Source organism: Eucyclogobius newberryi, unplaced genomic scaffold (genome assembly GCF_026437365.1).
Source record: "Eucyclogobius newberryi isolate DKJ021-1_F unplaced genomic scaffold, fEucNew1.0.hap1 SCAF_2, whole genome shotgun sequence".
Lineage (NCBI taxonomy): Eukaryota > Metazoa > Chordata > Actinopteri > Gobiiformes > Gobiidae > Eucyclogobius > Eucyclogobius newberryi.
Window position 1 is genome coordinate 43,611,588 of NW_027315834.1, and position 21,335 is coordinate 43,632,922.

At 39.7% G+C, this 21,335-nt stretch overlaps 1 protein-coding gene and 1 long non-coding RNA gene across 3 annotated transcripts in view; one reads left to right on the forward strand and one right to left on the reverse strand.

Annotated features, from left to right (window-relative positions):
• Positions 1-21,335, reverse strand: part of LOC140366915 (astrotactin-2-like) — a 259,612-nt gene that overhangs the window by 129,332 nt on the left and 108,945 nt on the right. For both annotated transcript variants that reach the window (XM_072453128.1, XM_072453126.1), the window contains exons 5-7: positions 20,169-20,273; positions 16,653-16,799; positions 8,408-8,575 (exon numbers count right to left, since the gene is read on the reverse strand). In XM_072453128.1, the coding sequence (XP_072309229.1) occupies positions 8,408-8,575; positions 16,653-16,799; positions 20,169-20,273 (420 nt within the window). The remainder of the gene's footprint in view (positions 1-8,407; positions 8,576-16,652; positions 16,800-20,168; positions 20,274-21,335) is intronic.
• Positions 1-21,335, forward strand: part of LOC140366921 (uncharacterized) — a 262,861-nt gene that overhangs the window by 92,944 nt on the left and 148,582 nt on the right. The window lies entirely within an intron of this gene.

Here is a 21,335-nt window from a genome sequence, read left to right on the forward strand (position 1 = left end):
AGAATTTTAATGGCCTAAATGTCCTTTAGGGGGTTTAATCACCTCTAATGCACTTACGGGCCCAGAAAAAATATCTCCCTTAAAGCGTACGGTACATGTTTTTGTGAAATCAAAATGTCCGTATTCGACTTCACTTCCACGAGTCCAAGTCCTAACTTGAAATCAAGTGACGAGTCTAGTCTGAGTTGAGTCCCAAGTCTTCAGTCTACGAGTCACAACTCGGAAACGAGCCACGAGCCAAGTGGAGTTCTACACTCCTGGTATTCAGTTGCATGTTTAGAACAGAAACATACAGGAAATTCTCTCATACATTAAATTACAATTTAGTTTCACCAATTCAAACCAATACCAGGAGACAGCCGACAAAACCGAGATCCTGATCTTCCACCTTGCATGCTTAACCAATATACTGGTAAATGTAGTAATAGTGTTCAATGCAAAAAAATTGAATTATTTGAGATAAAGTGCAGCAGACTAAAGCCCAGCATGTAGTACTTAATCTCATACATACTTTAGAAATAACCAATGCTCCACTGCTCCTTTCTTCATGCAAATGTGTTCAAGGCGGGATCAAGCAATTAACAGGGGATATGTCTGCTTGATTAAACATTCTGCTGAATTAACACATCCGCAGAAGGCTTGCATGGCTAACTTATGTACTCTTTTCTTAGAAATGAAAAACGCTGAAGCACTGAAGAGACTGAAACATAAAGTCATTGGCATACATTGATAATTGGATTTGCTAGCTTGGCATCAATGGCCCTGCTGTATTTACAGATTAATGATAACACAAGGAACCGTTTCTTAGAGCGATGTCACACGCTGTCTATTTATTTAACTTTATGAAACAAGTTAATTGTTTTTAAGATGTCAGGTTCTAAGCTATCTCGATAATTCTTTGACACATCATATGACAGGATATAATTCAAAAAGGATGTGACAAGTAACAGGTGTTTGATTAGAATTACTTCTTCACGCTTTTATGGCACCCGCTTATCAAATAAAGACTCTTGTGTCACATCACAATTATGCTCAGAGAAAAACATGTATTTTGAGCCTGACTGGAAACTATTAAATAAGCTAAATAATACACATAAAGAAATTAGACCTACAAAAAATATATATTGCTCATTTCACTGCAGTCGATACTTAAATTACTATACACTATTAGTAGTTTTTGTACAAATGTCACTTTATTAACTGGATGTAACGATGTCTTTTTGCTAGACATTTTAGGGTCGAATCCAATCAGTGACCACACTGGCTCGGCTGATTAAATGTCATCACTGCTAATTTACAGCAGTTCACCTGTCACCATGACAGCTTGTTTGGTGGAATTAGGTGCTCACCAATGGCTTTTAAATGTCCAAAGACCTGTCACACTGCATATGTTCCATGTTTGTAATGTAATGTAATTAACCCTCATTAAGGGTTGTGCATGTACTTTACAATAGAGCCCGCTTTACAGCATGTCTCTTCATCCCCATGGAAGTCAATCTGATTTATAATGTTTCATATACTCTAGCTGTTTGTTTGTTGCTGTGTGGGTAATTTTCACATTTCAAGGTTCAAGGTTTTGTCACAGAGAAAACTTATTGTTGTCCAAGAGCTTGTTTATGCTTGTTGTACAATTTCCATTGGGAGAGAGTTTCAGACCTTGGGCCCATTTGTAATCATTTCTTTCTCACTGGGGGGATTCTTGTGAGTAAGTACATGCATGAAGAGTGAATCACTACAAATAAGGTAGGAGTGTCTGTTTAGATGTGCAGACGAAGGAGGCAGTGGAGGTGGTAATAAATAAGCCAAACAAAGGCGGTGAAGGTGGTCCGTGGGTCTTTATGGGGTTAGTTATGATGATAGATGGCAGAGATGCTGGTGGCTTTGTTTGCCTGCATAGGAGCTGTGAAACAATGTGAAATGTACGAGACAAAAATGAGAATATAGCAACACACCGTACAACACAGTGAGCTTAGTTTTTACAACGAGTAGTAAAACCTTTGATCTCATGGTCCTGATGTAGAGTTCACCGATCGTTAAAAACACATTAAATATGAATAGAAAATCATATTCATGTTTTAGTAAGTACTTAATTATGATGTTATGATGCTTTATCCAAATAAAGCCACTCCAAATGGAAGTCATTCAAAATACTTTAAATGTGTTTTTGCTTCCAGCCATGGTTTTATTATTCGAGTTTTAGCTAAAAGGATATCCTCTTTCCTTTAGGCTTTTCCCTTCTGGGGTTGTTACATCACGTCCAATAATCCTATGCCTTATTGTGTGTGCAGTGGTTTACAGATGGGTTTGACATAGCTTTTCAGCATATTATGTAATTTAACCATTTTACTGTTATTTAGGACAAGCACAAAAAGCGTGTCATGACCCGAGATAATATAGTGGCCTCCTTCAATAAAAATAGACTTGTGTAGGAATTAAAGGTGAAAGATATTAAAAAGTCAATGGAATTATCAAACGTGTCGTCACAGGTCCCAAGGTAACATATTAAGCCTTAAGAATTTTCACTTTATAAATCGGCAATTATGTGCCTGCTTTTCGATTCAATTATCAAATTTCTATTTCTATTCCTATCAAGTAGATTAACGCTTAAAGGTATGTTAATGTTGTTATTTTGTCCTTATAATTAATTCTATAGCTGTATCTGACTGTGACACTCCTTTAACATGACACAGATCGTAACCCATTCTCAACTTAGTGTCTGTAAACACTTAAATAGTGAAATAAAGTGCAGGAGTCAGACTGATAACAAACGTGTGTTCACTGTACAGAACAATAATATCAGCAGCAGCTCAGACACAGACAAACGTTCTTCTTTGGTTTGATCAAGAACTAAAATGAAAAACGATCCTCACAATACCCAATGCGTTTTTGCATCTACATCAGGCATGTTCAGCTCTGATGGGGGCTGGCTCGTGTTTGCACTGAAAACTTTTAGATGACATGTTGGATTTAATGTAAGAATCATGTAGTCGCTCTCCCGTGTCGTGGGGCTGGTACAACGCGCTTGTACAAAGCCTGTACATGCTGCGGTGCCAGGCTCAGAGTGCTTAGAGTCAGTGGCACTGTGAGGAAGAAAACTCAGCTGTACTTCCATATATATGCAATATATTATATCGATTATATAGATATTTGCAATCCTGGAGAATTGTCCTAAAACAAACATAGAAATGTGAATGCACAGAAAAAAGGCTAAAATATTACTTTTTGCCCTTAGTAAAACAGCACATAACACAGCAGGTTTATTTTATTAGTTTTCACCCAAAATCTTATAACTGTGTTTATTTTTGTTTACAATACACTTATATATTATATTCAATATTTGCATTTGCATTCTCCAATACAACAACTTTGATATTATCTTATCGACAATATTTCGCCCACCTCTAGTTGGAAGATGTTTAACAGAAGGTTCCTAAACTAGAGAGTATACAATTAACACATATTATCATTAAATCGGGCCGGGAAGCCTTGACAATAGTCCGCCACGGTCCGTGCCATGACAGTTTACTGTTTACAAGTGAAAATTTGCATGCTGTGTGGTGATTGGTTGACGAAATTTGTGTGCTTGGCTCTGATTGGCTGCCGAGTCCTGGTCCGGAGTATTCCGAAGCTACGCGTTTCCCGAAGCTCCACGTTCTTTCGCGCACTTTGACATAATTTTATTGAAACCTCATTAAACTGACGAAGATCGCCGAAACGAGGTAAGGCGCGCTGGATTTGCACAAGGTTATTTTTTATCTGTGAATTGACAATAACGTTCTGGTCCCAAAATTTGGGACCTGTTCACCAGATCACCGTCCGTGCGCGCGCCGTAGTGTAACTTTTCTGCTCGCGCCGCCCACAGCGTCAATATGATCACACTCCACCACAATAGGAGCGGCGTATGGCGTAAATTAAGAGAACGCAGAGCGCCGTCTGGTGTAGATTACGGCGCTCGTTAACGGCGCACGGCACAACGTCAGACGGGGCTAAAAGCACCGCTTTATTTAGTAAAAGCTTCGGAAAATACGGTGCAAGACGCCGCTCCTCCTTATTTCTTACTTTGGCTCGGTGAGTGGATGTGTCCCAGGCGCTGCCCCTTCATTTCGCCATGATAAGGGGTTGCGTCTTTTAACTCTGCCGCATTATTGTTAGCTAGCGAACCTGCAAGGTGCGTATGGGCAGAGCACGTTGCAGTTCGTATACCTGGCCCTGGCATCTGTTTAGAAGAGTTCTTCTATTAAGAGTGTTTTTTAAACTTCCTATAAGTTATTTGTCCTTTCCCCCTGTATCTACTGCGTTGTAACATTAAAGGCTATCTTATCTTATATTTTGTTGTTTGTGTTGCACTGAATCACCTGCGAATTATGTTTATCGACAAATGGCAATGAACCCGATTCTGATTCTTTGATTCTATTCAGGGCCTTTTGTAATCCAAGTATTTCCATTTTAATATAGTAACTTCTAATTCTGATTCAAGTCCAGTTACCATCAATAACAACACTCCTCTTGAGTCTTCAGTGACAGCTGTAGGGGGAAGGTGGTGTCAGTGTGACAGGGGGGAGGGCTTATCTCAATGAGATGCAAATGAGCCCCCCTGTGACTCTGGGCTCACTCCGGTGAGAAACTTTAGAGGCCGTTTTCTCAGTGAATGGGTTTGAGAGTTGTATACATTCAAATGACCACAACTTACTCAAATATAATTTTTTGAGCTTTGAATTCACAATTTCAGAATCTGTGAATAACTCGAAATGTCTCCGGGTAGACATGTACGTGCTTTATCCACGGTCAGACACATTATGCACTATCAATGCTATGATTGGACCGGCGCACCCGTGCACATTTTGTGGATGTTACAGCTGTGCTAAAAGTGGAGCTAATGTGGAGCTAACAACAAGAAAACAAACTTCTGTGATGATGCTCTGTGAGGAAAACATCCTCTACAAACCTGGACAGATCAGGATCCACAGGTAAAAACACAGTTCAGAGTGTAATAAAGTATGAACATGAGTCCACACTAATGTGACATTAGTCACATTAGTGTATTACACGATGACCTCATTTCAGTCACTACATGAATCTCACTGAGATCAGCTCAAACTAGCTCATATTGAGTTTGAGCAGAAACACGTCTGAGATATGAACATTTCACATCAGAAATCACATCAAAAGTCCATGTTCCTGTTGCTGCTGCTGCATGAATATGGACTCAGCCTTTCACCTGCTGCACATTTTGTGCAACAGTCTCCACGACTTTTAATAGGCTGTAAAAAAGCTATCTATTTCTTATATTTTTTATTGTTTTATTTTGTACTTACTATTTGGCCCACGATTCGACAAAAGAGTTTGGTTTGATGGAACACTGTGGCTCATAACTTAACCTCTTGACTTAAACGCTCCACGTGTGTTTGTATTTAGTGGTGTGTCAGTTCAGGTGAACAGAGAACTACAGAGAACGACACAGACGTGGAAATGTTAGTTAGTACATTTAAAATGTTTTTTAGATCTTGAGAAGTTTATTCTGTTATAAAGTCAAATATATAATATTTTTCAGTTCCAAATACCTATGACTAAATGTTTATCTCTGTAGATCAACTCTGAAGTTGTAATGCACATAAACTGAAGCTCAGTGTTGGTGAAATGACTTGTTTTTATTAATACATTTCAGTTTATGAGAACAAACCTTTTGTAGTTTATTTTAATCGATCCAGTATTTTTTTTTTAAAACAGCGTAGGCTATATAAAGCTATTTATTTCTTATATTTTTTATTGTTTTATGTTTTACGTTATGTTCGGCCCGCGACTCAGCCTGAGCGCCGAAATTCTGCCCACGGCCCAAAATGAGTTTGACAGTGTGGTCATGAGAGACTCTGAAAATATTATACTTATTCTAATGCAATAAGAGGAATGCACACCCAAAATAGATTGCTGAAATTTCCCTCCGCAACGCTCCACAGTTAGACAACTTTGAGCAAATATATTCTATTTTGAGCTGGATCCCACTAAGAGCTGCGCATGGCCAACACTTGCATCATCCTCGTGCTCTGCCATCCCCAGCATCTGTCTTTTTACAGATAAGGGCACGCAGAGGCGAGAGTGGAGGTGAAGGTGGAGGATTGATTATGCACTGATCCATTGGCGGCGTGTCCACAGTCGGAGTCAACTAGCGTAACATTGTCGAGTGATACCAACATATTGGCAAGATAGTTTGTAATCATGCCGGAGAAGCAAATCGGGACAATTAAAGTATTTTTGCTTCATATTTTTCTGGCTTGAACTAATGGAAATGGGAGAAGTTTACTCATACCAGATGATTTTTTTTGGCAGCATAAACTGCTCCACTTTTCAAATTTATAGACAAAATTGTCAGTGCTTCCCGGTGGTGGAGTAGTTAAGGCTCAGCACACATACACTTGGCTAGTGCAGCCGGCCGCAAATCCCGACTCCGACAATTTACTGCATGTCCTCCCTTCTCTCTCATCCCCATTTCACACTGTCTTTCCTGTCAAATAAAGCCTGCGGGCACAACATATTTTTTTTTTTTACATTAAAAAAGAAGAAGAAATTGTAAATGTGAATATATTCAAGCAACCACCCAGGCTGACAAGAAGGCGTTAAAAATGCAGCTAATCTATTAAATAATAATAACAAATGTATCCACAGAAGTTTGTTCTTGGTGGTGGAGGGGAACATGTCTGGCCTCATATCTCCTGCTGACAGGTGTGTGTACCATCAAACCAGAACAGCAGGTTCGGGATAAAGTGGATCTACACTGTGACACGTAAGATTTAGATAACAAATGCTTCATCTGTCAGGACAGCAGTGAGCAGGATTTAGCGGAAACCTGTAGATAGAAACAGTGTTATATCCAATGTGTTGCTTGTCTTTGTGTCTGAGCTCGGTACAGGTGGTGCACAGCCCCATTCTGTCGGAGGATTAAGAGTTTAAGGCGACTGGCAAAGTTACACTGCACAGCAATCAAATAGGAAGTTCACCACCTCATGTTGAGCATGTTGAGTGTATGTGGTGGCAATGATGACAACATTATTATTCCTACTGAGTACATTATAGCAGAAATGTATCTCAATAGATTTAGACAACATTATGTCGATCCAAGAGAAATGTGCTAATCCTTGTCTATAAATGTTTTAGTTGATGTTTTAGGAATTATACAAATTCGAAAGTATTTTAAAATTATAACCACAAAAATGCTGAAATGTTATTTCTTTTACTTATGTCAAATTATTTGTAATCAGCTCTTTTGCAACATTCTGAGATCTCTTTTTGCTAACAATATACATAATATAATACATTTGCATATTTGAAAACAGCAGGTGGTACTTAAACCCCCTTACCAAAATAGAATTAGGTGAAAAAGAGTAAATGTATAACATGGATATTGTCAAAAATAATTGTATGTAGTCCTATGCATACAGAGGAAATGCTGAGAGTGCATTGTTAGAATACTAAATTATCTGCTAAATAAAATCATACCATAACAAAACACAACTAAAACCTGAGTAATACAGGCACATCGTCTCGGAGACTCAGCCAACACATAGCTTTATCCTCATCATCTTCATTGCGTGGCTGTCACTCTAATACATTATGCATCAGGCCTCAGCATGCCCTTGACCAGTGTGATGCAAATTTCACGTACATTACAGATGTAATCCATTATAATGAGCTTAGACTTTATCTACTTGGCCACAGAATACTCTGGGGTACTGGTGCCACTCAGGACAAGATAAATATTATCATCCTGCACTCACAGCTTTTTTCTTAGAATATTTGTCACTCTGCATAAAAGAGGAATTACCTGAGCGTATTATGAAGATCACATAAACCATCAGAATCCACAACACACTTAAACAAGTCAGTCACATAACATTTCATTTAATTGAAAATTCCTCAGTGTCCTGATTATTAATGGAATTCATTATCATATATATAAAGTATAATACTGTTCAGTAAGTAATATGAATGATTACCATCCTCAATCCTGCCACAAATGATGTGTAAGTGTCTCACGGCTGCATGTGTAATGAGACAGGTGACATACCACCAGGAAACAACACAACCCGCGATCATAAGCGTACATCATGAATAAGGATGAATGTCCCAAAAGTGAAAAAAGGGGAGTGGAACATCTCTTGATAACTGTTAGGTACTTCTAACATCTTACTCACAATAGCATCAGAATACTTATTTTTTCTTTCTTGTTTTACTATTAATACTTGTTTTCCCCAAAAAACTTGTCAACATAACATCCAACCACAGGGGACAATGAGCCAATAGGCAAAAGTGAAGAATGAAGACAGAAGTTGTACTAGAGCCTAACATTGGCTACTTAAATATTGTTATCTAGTGTCGCTTATGAAGAGGAAAGGTGCTGAGCGGCTCTCCTCACCTGTGTCCTCATCACAAAGCTGCTCGCAGGGCTCGGTGGTCCTCTGGCCACAGTAATCCTGCACCCACTGAGTGGACGAGTTGGTCTGGTAGTACAGGGTAAGCTTAGCCGGGTTTAGCCAGTTGGAGATGTCCAGAAAGCTGCCAACACTCACCACAAAACTGCTGCCTGAAAAATATTATCACAAAGAACACATTTTTTTCAAGGCAAAAAACATCCAAACACAAATTTATAGTAGCTTAACTATTTAGTTAGTTAGATACAGATTAGAGAGAAACATTCAGTGCATCACCCACACTGTAAGTCCAATTAATGATTTGGATGATGATGATGGACAAAATTGAGGTCAAAATGCTGTGTCTGAGTGTACTGTTTGTCCTCTTACGTTATATTAAAGGTCTAGCTGAAAGCATTATTGAATATGCATTATGTTGCAATAATTATGTAGTGTGAATTACAGCTTTGCTAACAGCTCTCCTCCTCAGCCCACAGTAGAATCAGTCAGACAGGATCTTATTCAGTGCATTTCACTGTAATAAGCCACCTCTGACTAAAGTAAATCTAAATTAAGATATATAATGCATATATTGATGGGGATATCTTGGGTAATTGGAGTAGAGGGGCTAAAAGGGTTTCACAGACCGATCCGTAAGTGCGGTGCTCATTGATGCTGGCTTACCTCTCTTTCTTTCAGCTCCCAAACCAATCATTAAACTGTGATCACTGAACAAGATTATCCCTAATTGACGCCAATGACTTTTAGTTCCAAAGCAAGCAGCAGAGAGATTGGGCTGTGGCTCTCCAGTGGACAAAAAGCTTTTATACAGCCACATATATTAGCTCTAGTGTTTGTACTGCTAAGCTTACATACATAGCGGCAGCATTGAAAACAGTGAAAGAGTGAGTAGAGAGAGTCATAATTTGGTGGCCAATTTAAAAGTCTGACACTTAAAAACTTCAAACCGAACAAATATTTTACTTGGCGATTTCAAATTGTGTTATACCTTCAAACTAAATTATCTATGACCTATCAAATCTATACAATTTGAATGTGAAATAAATACCAGATGATGCCAAACCCAGCCACAAGAGGACAGTGGAGGAATATAATCTAGATCTTGAACCCAAACACCAAGTTCACCCATAAAGAGTTTGTAAACATTAGATTAGTGGAGTCTAAAATATATGTTGGGGGGAGATCAGTGCTATTTACAGGAAACTATAGAAAATGACAAATGTAATGTAACTTCTACCATATTTAATCATCTGCTCTAAAAGCAGCTAATAAATGTTTATACCACTTGTTTGTATTGCCACATCTGACAAGATGTTTCGAACATAACTTTATTACCATCTACTGCGTCTTCACTTCCTTCATTTAAGGCTGAAAAGACAGAAATCCTCTCAAATCCACTAGATTACCATCACATTTCCCAGGCCGCTCTTCCTCCTTCCAAAACAGAGCATAACAAGACCATTTAGAACAGCCCTACAGCGGTGGGAACACATCTGCCAGTCGGCCTCATTTGGGGAGAAAGCAGAGAAACTGTAATGGCCCCAGCTCTCACAGTGCACAGCCAACTGTTAGATTATGCCGTAATTTCTCAGAGACCTGTGAAGAAATCCCTCCTCAGCAGAAGGAACATTGCTCTTTGCAGCTAATTTTATTGTGCATATTGTGACTTGTGCACACACATTACTCTGGGTGAACATAATATTGTTAACTCGATCCCCTTTCAACTGTTTAGAGAGCACTACTGGTGTATATGTCAGAAATACAGGCATCGATATTGAAAGGATTGAAATAACTGCAATTTCTATTGTTATTTACAGAATTTACCCAGTAATCAACAACAAAAAAATGTTTTAGCTTTGCTTTGTTACAATGGCTGTTCATAGCACCTTAATAACACTAGTCATTTTAATAATACATGTAAATAATACTTCTGATCCTGTTGTATTTATATATTGGATTTAAATTACTTTCATTCTACACACATTTAATGTTGCATGCCCTCATTTTATTGAAATGTTCTCTATATTATGTGTTATTATTATAAATTGTTTTATATTGCACCTTAGCCCTGAAGCAAGTTCCTAGTTTGTGAATGTTCTCAGGTGAAAGATGGTGTAGTGTTGCATGGCGTGTTATGTTACTGATGCAATTTATTTTATTAATTAAATGCCCAGCAAAATTCTTATGAATTTGTGTCACATTTTTGTGTTTTTGGTCAGTGTACCTGCTGGCCAATTGATAGTTATTTAGAAATGGGAAATCCATTGGAAAATGACTAATTCCCCCTTTTCCGATCTTGAAACTAAGTAGAAAATAGTGTAACCCGTTTTTCATATTAAATTTTTGTTTTTTAAAACAAACATTGGAAACGGAAAACAAGTCCTTATTTAATTTCATAATGTAAATCAAGCTCCTCTTTATTCCCCGGGGTCAGAGGCCCCTCCAGGGGGCGGTGCAGAGGCAAAGTCCATGAGAGGTGCAGCGCCCTGTTCACACCGAACCCGATCAGTGATGCTGCTGGCTCAACGGGGCTGAAGACCACCCTGGCTCGCTGTGAAAAGAGGTGCTTCACTCTTCGCTTGGACTGAACTGGCTGCTGTTACGCTACTGCCTCGTGACCATTTTGTGCAACATATGCACAACGTCGTCCATGGGATTTGTGTGTTTCTACGACATTTACTTTAGGGGCCGAGCAACACTCGCCTTGTGTACCTGCTCGATCCACTCAAAGATACGGAGCGGAGCGCACACTGGGTTCGGTGCTGATGCTTGGAGTGCGGTGGAGCTCTTGTTCCGTGGTGGACAGTAACAGCCGTGAGGCACAGCTCCAAAACTCGTAAACTTCTGATTATTGCACAAAAATACATCCACACCAATCTCATGGACAACATCGTGCAAAAAGACCACGTAGGCCAAAGTTGCATTCTCCATGACAAGGCAGCACCAGCCACCAGTCAGTTCAGTCCCAGTGGAGAAAGAAGCACCAAAGATCCGCTCTCCACCAGTCCATTATAGAATAATGGCCAGTGAGGGCCACTGTCACCGCTCTGCCTCTGACTGCTCGGTCCCGGGGTAAACAAACCACACACATATACAGTGTCTTAGGCCCAGAGTCCTTCACTTCTCATTGGCTTTGCCTCGCTGCCCCCACAGACACAGCCACTTCGGCCCTGGGACACTATAAGAAGGGCTTCGCTGGGCAACCGTCACAGAGCATTCAAGGTTGCTGCCCAAGAAAAATAGAAAATGATTTTTATTTACTGTGAGTTTCGTTTTCTGAAACGGCCAGCAGGTACACAGTTTTCAATATATTTTATTCTGAAATGTAAGCTTGGTTAATGGATCCCTGGGAATACAGTCTGCATGTGTTACTGTGGTACTCTGGCTTCCTCCCACCGTCCTAACACATACTTACACATATGTGAGGTCAAATTCTAAAATGCCCCATGTGAACGAATGTGAGAGTGAATGTTCGTCTGTGTGTCTATGTCTCTGTGTTAACACTGTGACGAGCTGGCCCCTGTCCAGGGTGTACCCCGCCTAAGGCCCAAAGTCACTGGGATAGGCTCCAGCCAGCCACGACCACTAATGAGATTTGTTTTGTTTTTTAAATGAATGACCTTTATTATTATAATAGTACTTTGTCACCCAAGTACACCAAAGCCCTGTGATATATTATGGTATATATAATGTTTGTACTGGTACATACTAGTCTCTTTTCTATCTTATAGTAAATTTGAATTGTTTTTCTTTAATGCATGCCTTAGTTGCTTTTATTATTGTTCATTGTCATTCTGTTTCACTGAATCACCAAATAAAGGTACAAGCCTGTGAATTTTGTTCACTGACGATGGCAATAAACCTTTTCTGATTCTGATCCTGATAAAAATGTATTTAATTTTTTCATTTGGTTGACCAATCAGGCTGGCCTTGTTAAGTGTGTAGTCGATGCTGTAGTTTGATAAATAAAAGCATTACACCAAAGCAGAAGGTGCTTTTAGTTTTAGTTCCTAAGCATTTCCTTCACCTCTCTTTGCTTTGCAGCTGTGTTTACCAAACATCCTCCTGACAGCCAGTTTAAAGAACCACATAGACATACCATAACATACCACTACACGGCTGTCGTCTGGATTCTTCAACCCACTATAAAGCAAACGCTGAAGTTATCTCATGTTGTTGTTAACACTGTGTGAATTGTTGGCCCTGGAACTTTGTTTTTGCCTACATGCCATTTAGTGCCGTGACCACCCTTATAGCGGCCCAGTGAGGCTTGCCAGTTTGGAATTTGGATTTGCCAACTTTGTTTGTTGGATATTTGTTTGTTTGCAGTGACTGGCTGCTTGCTGCTACACTGAGCTTGTGCCAGACTGCCGGGTTAAGCTGCCTTTTGTCACAACTGCTCTGCTTCAGGTGTTCGCGCTCCTCATCACTCTCGTTCGGCACGTATACAAGTCACAGCAGTTTGGGGGGAGAATGATGAAAACGGGAACGTGTTTTTTACACACTTGCACCAAAGAAAAAAACAAAGTGAAGTAGACATTCTTGTCGGTATAATTAATTCAAACAGTACAAGGGGTGGATAAAACCATGAAATACAATTTCAGCAAATAAATAAGTGATTCTGTCCTGTACTGGTACATTTATGTCAAACGTGGAAACTGTGTCACTTATAATTCTAGGATGCAGCTGAATTTATTAGGACATTAAAAAATAATACTATAATTTTCTTCTTTACCGACAATGCAATGGGGCACAATAGAATGTTATGTAACAATGTTCCACTCGATTCCTTTACTTAACATTGTTGAGCAAATTAGCTCTAGGAAAACCAATTTTTAAGTAGGGAGTGTCTACAGAGCCGCGGCACGGCCAAAACTGCTAGGCTATTTGACCGCGCCGGGTTAGGGTTAGGGTTAGGGTTAAGGTTAAGGTTAGGGTTAGGGTTAAGGTTTGGGTTAAGGTTAGGGTTAGGGTTAAGGTTAAGGTTTGGGTTAAGGTTAGGGTTAGGGTTAAGGTTAAGGTTTGGGTTAAGGTTAGGGTTAGGGTTAGGGTTAGGGTTAAGGTTAAGGTTTGGGTTGAGGTTAGGGTTAAGGTTAGGGTTAAGGTTAAGGTTTGGGTTAAGGTTAGGGTTAGGGTTAGGGTTAAGGTTTGGGTTAAGGTTAGGGTTAGGGTTAGGGTTAGGGTTAAGGTTAAGGTTTGGGTTAAGGTTAGGGTTAGGGTTAAGGTTAAGGTTTGGGTTGAGGTTAGGGTTAGGGTTAAGGTTAAGGTTTGGGTTAAGGTTAGGGTTAGGGTTAGGGTTAAGGTTAAGGTTTGGGTTGAGGTTAGGGTTAGGGTTAAGGTTAAGGTTTGGGTTAAGGTTAGGGTTAGGGTTAAGGTTAAGGTTTGGGTTAAGGTTAGGGTTAGGGTTAAGGTTAAGGTTTGGGTTGAGGTTAGGGTTAAGGTTAGGGTTAAGGTTAGGGTTAGGGTTAAGGTTAAGGTTTGGGTTAAGGTTAGGGTTAGGGTTAAGGTTAAGGTTTGGGTTAAGGTTAGGGTTAGGGTTAGGGTTAGGGTTAAGGTTAAGGTTTGGGTTAAGGTTAGGGTTAGGGTTAGGGTTAAGGTTAAGGTTTGGGTTGAGGTTAGGGTTAGGGTTAAGGTTAAGGTTTGGGTTAAGGTTAGGGTTAGGGTTAGGGTTAAGGTTAAGGTTTGGGTTGAGGTTAGGGTTAGGGTTAAGGTTAAGGTTTGGGTTAAGGTTAGGGTTAGGGTTAAGGTTAAGGTTTGGGTTAAGGTTAGGGTTAGGGTTAAGGTTAAGGTTTGGGTTGAGGTTAGGGTTAGGGTTAAGGTTAAGGTTTGGGTTAAGGTTAGGGTTAGGGTTAAGGTTAGGGTTAGGGTTAAGGTTAAGGTTAAGGTTTGGGTTGAGGTTAGGGTTAGGGTTAAGGTTAAGGTTTGGGTTAAGGTTAGGGTTAGGGTTAGGGTTAGGGTTAGGGTTAAGGTTTGGGTTAAGGTTAGGGTTAGGGTTAGGGTTAGGGTTAGGGTTAAGGTTAGGGTTAAGGTTAGGGTTAGGGTTAAGGTTAAGGTTAGGGTTAGCCATGAGGCTATATGGCCATGCCGTGGCTCCTGAAACAGCTGGGCTATCTGTAGCCACGGCCTTTTAAGTAGGCAATAAAACCCATACATTGAAAAGAATAGTCAACTAATTGGAGTAGTTATTTGACTGATTGTTAATTTGCTAAATACATAAGTTAGGTAAAGTTAGTAGTTATGCTTCATCATTGAAAATTGCATTATTGACAGTTAAATTATTGACTTTTTCCCCCTCAGTATTACAATTGTGTTGCAAATTGGAGCATTATGTCAATCCAGTTGCTAAAGTGGATCATCTGAACTTCACTGCAAGCCCTACATCATGTAAAGTGCCGCCCAGACAAAAATCTGTAGCTGTTCTGATTTTTGAAGTGAAGTAAGCACATCTTTAATTGCTGTTGGTGAAAATTGGTTGGAGTTTAACATTTGACACCTGATATGCTTTAGTTAAGTACTCTAGTTTCATTCCAACACCTTACCTTAGACCATAATACGAGCTGTGTACTTCTTTGCTACAGTGCGCAGTAAATCGTCGATGTGTGGGCGGACTAAAAATGAGGCCCTGGTGGCAAGTGCATCTGATGGAGGGATATGCGAGTGCACAGCTTTTAGAGCTATAGCAATCATTAGTTAAATTGCCTTCGCTCTTTAGACCCTCTTGCTAGACTTAACTCTTTCCCTATTATGTGTCTGCAGCTAGATTTGCAGCCGCCATCCATCTCGGCTGTTTATACAAGAATATCTTACCTCAACAATGAGATAAGAGGACAAAAGGTGCAATGTGATTGACTGCTTAATGTGTTGAGTTAAAGTTGCATGATTGCTTTTTTTTAAATGTATATACTTGCTGAAATAGTACCCTTACACAATTAGAGTAGTTAAAAATAGGATTTACTTGCACCCAGTGGTGGAAGAAGTACTCAATTGTGTTACTTAAATCAAATCATGTTTTGAAGTACCCAACGGAGGTATCTGTGACAATAGCAGTAGTAAGTTATTCTTTTAGGGTTATTCAATTTCTCTTACACTGGCCTGACAAAGAGTTTTACTTGGAAGATATTTTTATTGTGACTTTAAGATATTACACTGGTTTCAAAATCGTAAATGCAGCAAAAAAAACACAACAAATTGTTAGGAGCCAGCAGATTTGTCACCAGTGGGAGGGCTCAAAATCAATCTATAAATCAAAATTTCCTTTAAGCCTTTAGTTTGTGGGGGCTGACTCACACATCTTAAAAGTTCCTGCCAATTATTTATTTATTTCCTCTCTATTGTGTCTTGAAGAGGTGGCTGATGGCATTGCATTCCGTTGTAATTGAAAACCACAAATCATTCTTGTGGTGGGTATTTTTGTAGGGCTTTATGCTGTAATGGTGTGTCCGACTGTGACAAAACACTACTCTGCCCCAGTAGCTGATTCTATACTGTGACAACTAAAGTGATGGGTTTACACAACGCCTCATTACACAGAGGAACGTATATCCACTATCCAGGCGTTCAACAGATGTAACCGACCGTGGATACAACTGAATATAATCAAAGTCCATTGGAGAAAGCTTCATATTCTCAAACATACCGTATTTAGTCCGGGGTCTAGTAAGGCAATTACTGGACCTTCATCAGACTAATATTTTAACTAATAAACCAAGTACACTCATCCCTTTTGCCAGTGGGATAACTTAACATTGACAGGCTCTGTATGGTTGAAGGATTTGTAAAGATATTACTACAAAGATATTTCTAGTAAATAGTTGGATTCCTGGTAGAGGTGAGCAATATATTGAAATATAGGTAATATTTTGAATACCATTTAGAGTAAAAATTATACAAAAAGAACTGATTAAAATAAAACTGGAAAAGGTTATGACTTGAACTTTCAAATATGCACATAAGGTAATCTTGTGATTCCTTTGACTGATAGTTCACATTTTTCTGAGAATTGAATCTCAGCTAATTCTTTTAAAAGACATGATTTAATGCATTTCTGTTGGATTGGCATGAGACACACCTGACTATCGTATTAGCAGTAGTAACTGTAACCACAGTCCAAGTTGTCGCTAACGTTTGGGTGTAAGTTGTTCATCTACCTCTGGTTAAGACAGAAATAAAATGTACAAGGATATAATGGTGGCACATTGTTTCAAGGTCTAATGAATGCGCTGGACTTACCATCTGCGACAAAGTGCTCGGGCACATGCAGGGTGACTTTGACAGTGAGGGGGCACGAGTCCTGCGCCGCGTACACAATGGCACTGACACATGTGCTGATGGTGATCAATGTCAAGGTCACCTTATTCAGAGGGCTGTGGGGGGGTCCTGTACACGCACACGCACACACACACGCACACACACACGCACACACACACGCACACGCGCACGCACACACACACGCACACGCGCACGCGCACGCGCACGCGCACGCACACGCACACGCACACGCACACGCACACGCGCACGCACACACACACGCACACACACACGCACACGCGCACGCACACACACACGCACACGCACACGCACACGCACACGCACACGCGCACGCACACACACACGCACACACACACGCACACGCGCACGCACAGACACACGCACACGCGCACGCGCACGCACACGCGCACGCACACGCACACACACACACACACACAGAGAGACAAAAGACAGACGTGAGCCTGTTTGTCAAATAAATCAAACAATAGACTGTACTGTACATGAACATCGTTGACAATAACAGATTTTAAACTTGCCATTCAGTAGAACTACAGAATAGAGCGCTTTCACTTTCAAATCTGACTAAATGAAACAGAATACAAAGGTTTGGGGAAGCAGAGTGCGGCGCTGACAGGGTTATAGATTAGCTGTTTGGGTTTGCCCTTTGGCTCTGTCAGGACCTCACTCTTGGAAGCAGCAGAGAAGGGAATTAGCATTTAGTCTTTAGCTACTTAGCAAAGGTCAAAAGTGGACTCGCCAGCAAATATTGTTTTAGTAGATTATAGAAAGAATTGTTTTAAGTAATTAGTTAGAAAATATATGAATATTCTGTAGGGTAGAAGATAAGAAAATAAAGTATATTCTGTTTAAACTATTTCCTACAATATACAAGTCTATCATTTTTCTTTTGTTTATTTATTTTCTTCATTTCATTCATGTCACACATTGATGCCACACAATGTGCTTTGCAGAAATAAAATAACAATAGTGATTGGATAAAAACACATGATTCCCCCCAACAATAGAATACATAAAACATTAAGACAAGGAACCTAAAAGGGAAGAAAAAGTAAAAATTAAAAGCAACATTGAGCCCATAAAGATACACATACTATATGTCTCAAATAAATACATTCTAACCACAAGGACCCTCAGGTAGGTAAATGTTGAGAACTGTATCGGGAAGGACATTTAGCCTAAAACACAAAATAAACACAAAATAGATAGATTATTTGTAAAGCTCTGACACCAGCTGCTTTCTCCTTTAGAATCCTTAGGTGCAACAGGACTGGGACATCGCTGTCGGCAGCAGAAACTGTAGAGGAGATAATCCTGTTGAGATGTGGGTGGCTTAGCTGCACTTGTGATACGGGGCCACTCAATTATTTTAAAAGCTCACTGAGTAGACAAAGACATGAGTGCTCACGCAAACTCGTTAAAGGTATATGTGGACACAAAAGGAAGATTACTCTTGTTTCTCGTGGATACACAAGGAAACTCCAGCTCTGAGCACAATCCACTAAACTCTAAATGCATCTTTGCTCTTTTCACTTACTTCAAGATTCACATTCAAGGCAGATAAGTTTTGTAGCACACATTGGTATGTATGCCTTCACTTTAATAATCATAATCATATACCAGTATTTCCTATATATATATATATATATATATATATATATATATATATATATATATATATATATATATATATAATAACAGAGACTATACAAATGACCACTTTGCCTTAGACAATTTTAATTGATTTTGGTCGAGTCTTTTAATATGTTGCATTTAACAATTAAAGATCCCATTCAGTTATTTGCAGTTGTGTTGTCACTATAATAAAGAAGTATAGCTGGTTTACAAAGGTTTATATTGGTGATTATATGTCGAAGTCTTTACATATTTTCAAGTTTGACAAAATCCCCATTTAATGAAGAACTCATGTTTCCCATTCCAAGTTCTTTGACTGATGAGCAAACCTCTGCTTACCTCAGCTCTTATATCTGCTGTGAGTGTCCCTGAGCATACAACAGAATACACTGAACCCCAGCACTTTACAGGCCCACCGGGATGTGCATGCTCCTTTCTACTTCCTGCTACGCTGACTATTCCAGAAATGTCCGCCTCATTTCACACAGCACCAGGCGCACCTCTTCTCTTCTCCACTGCATACTCATAGTAAGGCCAGAATAAAATGTATTTAAACATAATTCACGGTTTAGGGTATCTTGATTCCCAGTATGGTAAAGGCGGCATTCCTAGGCATGTTAAAAAAATATATTCCAATCGCTTTGACACATTGTGATAAATCCTAAACCGAGTTTCAGTTTTCCATAACAAAATAATTGCTCAGTAAAATTTTATTTGTCATTTTTCATTGATAAATCATCCATGACAAGCCATTTTCACCATCAAAACTCTTTGGTCAGGTGCTTGTAAGTGCTCTTTTCAAGTCTTTGTCCTGATCTCTCAAAGTGAACACTGGGTTAGTGCTGGCTGCAATTGGATTCAGACTTTACACATATGATTTTTGGGCTTTTTTTTGTCTAAGACCAGCCGATACATTCAAATGAAAATAGTAATTGTAAATATAATCTAAATAAATGTATGTATTTTATTTGATTTTATCAAGAAAATTTAAAGCAAATACATCACCGCTGTGTATTCTTGATTCATCACACAGTCTTCCCTCTGGATATATATTTACTTACACATTGTAGGATGTCTCTATACATTCATACAGTCCCCGTTTGATTTGTGAGTGACATTCTTTGTTGTTTGATGTTTCTGTGCTCACAAATACTTATTTTTTGCTGTTATGTTTGAGTTTCTACAGTCTATTGAAATAGACTTAGGGGCCAAAGTAATTTACCATGTGTTCTGTTCTCAAGTCCAAGAACTGCATGAACTAATGAGAAATGTTCCAATTAATATGACCACCTAAGCCCCAGTTCAGACAAACGTTTGAACCAAATAATCAAATTTACAGGCGTAATGGACGATTTTTTGGCGCCAAATCTGAGTCCCATTTCCTTGTGGTGTGGACGGCCGATTAGTCCTGCCACGTATCGATCATAGAACGCACCTACTGCTCACCTGCAGCCGCGTGTGGCTCGTCCCCAGGAAAGCAGCATGTTTCCCTGTCTCTAAGCGCATAGATCTATCGTAATATAGTTCCCTCAGTGTACAGGACAAAATTAAGACAGAGAAAGACAGTTTGAGCTGACTCAGAAGAGACGGAAATCTACGGAGAGGAGAGATGCGATGCGATCCGTCACGCTAATAAACAAACGCACGTGTAGCATCGAGGCTTTTCTCTGCTTCCGCACGGGGGGAGTGCACATGCGCACTTCCGCTTCAGTTCTCAAATTGGCGAAAAATCCTCCATTATTCCTTTAACCAAGTTTCAAAAAGTGTCAGTTGGGAAAAAGTCTCACAGCATGTTTATCATAATGTAATGGGATGGGGCATTACCTTTGCTGCGTCTCCGCCCTCTGTGCTGCTCTGTGTAGAACTTCATCTGGTTGTCATCTTCTGGCTCTGACCCAGACTCTCCTTGTGGACCAAACACGCCTCCAACTGCGAATAAGAACCAAATCATGAATTCGAAAAATCAAACAAGATTTCGTTTTAATGTCCTGCATACGGCAGACGGTAGCTTTCAATTCATTTGTTTGTGATTGTTTGGATCTCACACGTCTTTGGACAGCTGGAGGGTTACTCACTATGAAGACATGAACAAAACGGAGGTTGATGATACCAGTAATACACGTTTTGACTTCCAGTTGAGTTACATTTTATAGTAGCTTCAGGTCAATAGTGAATCACTGTTTGTTGGGTCCATTTGTATTATTTGTGCAGGGGAAAATAGAACATTAAATGTTAAGAGGTACAGTGGCAGCCCAACAAAAAGCAATTTACTATAGTTTAGGAAAAGTGGAGGCAGACGTGGAGGCAGCAGACGAGAATATGTTGAGATAGAAGTAAGGACAGGCTTAGGAAGGAGTACTTCACAGATACTGCTCATGTTTTGGAAATTGGCGGCCACATTTTGATGTTTTTAAAATGTACAGAGGAATAGTATATATGGGGTTGGATTTGAACAGGCAAAAGGTTACGGTTGTGCAGAGGCAGATGTTTGCTGTCGTGACTTCTGACAGGCAATAACTGAACACTCACAACGCAGGAAATGTCAACGTTAACGTTAACGTAATGCTAATTGGCCGGAATAATGACGGTAAAAACAAATGACTGTAATATAGTGTTATATGTGAGGTGCGTTGCCACTTGTAGCATACATATTCTCATAACTTGAATGTAAATTCGGAACAGGCCATGCGAGACACAATCTTCTATTAAGCAGGTAATAAATAATAAAACCCAATCTCATAAAGTTATCAGTGCACTGTAAAGATTTGGGGCATGATTAAAAGTCCTATTAAGTCTGCATATAAAAGAGAGTTGGGAAAGCTGTAGTTGCTGTCTTGGTCTGGTGCACTTAAACAGGTTGAGAGTGCAGTTGCTTCATCGTGAGAGAGGCTGGCACTATCCAAGGATGTGAGGCCAAGGCAATGCGGTGTAAAATTGCTTCCGAATTTATGCGTCATGTTAGAACTGGCTCTAAGACATGGAGAATAGGAA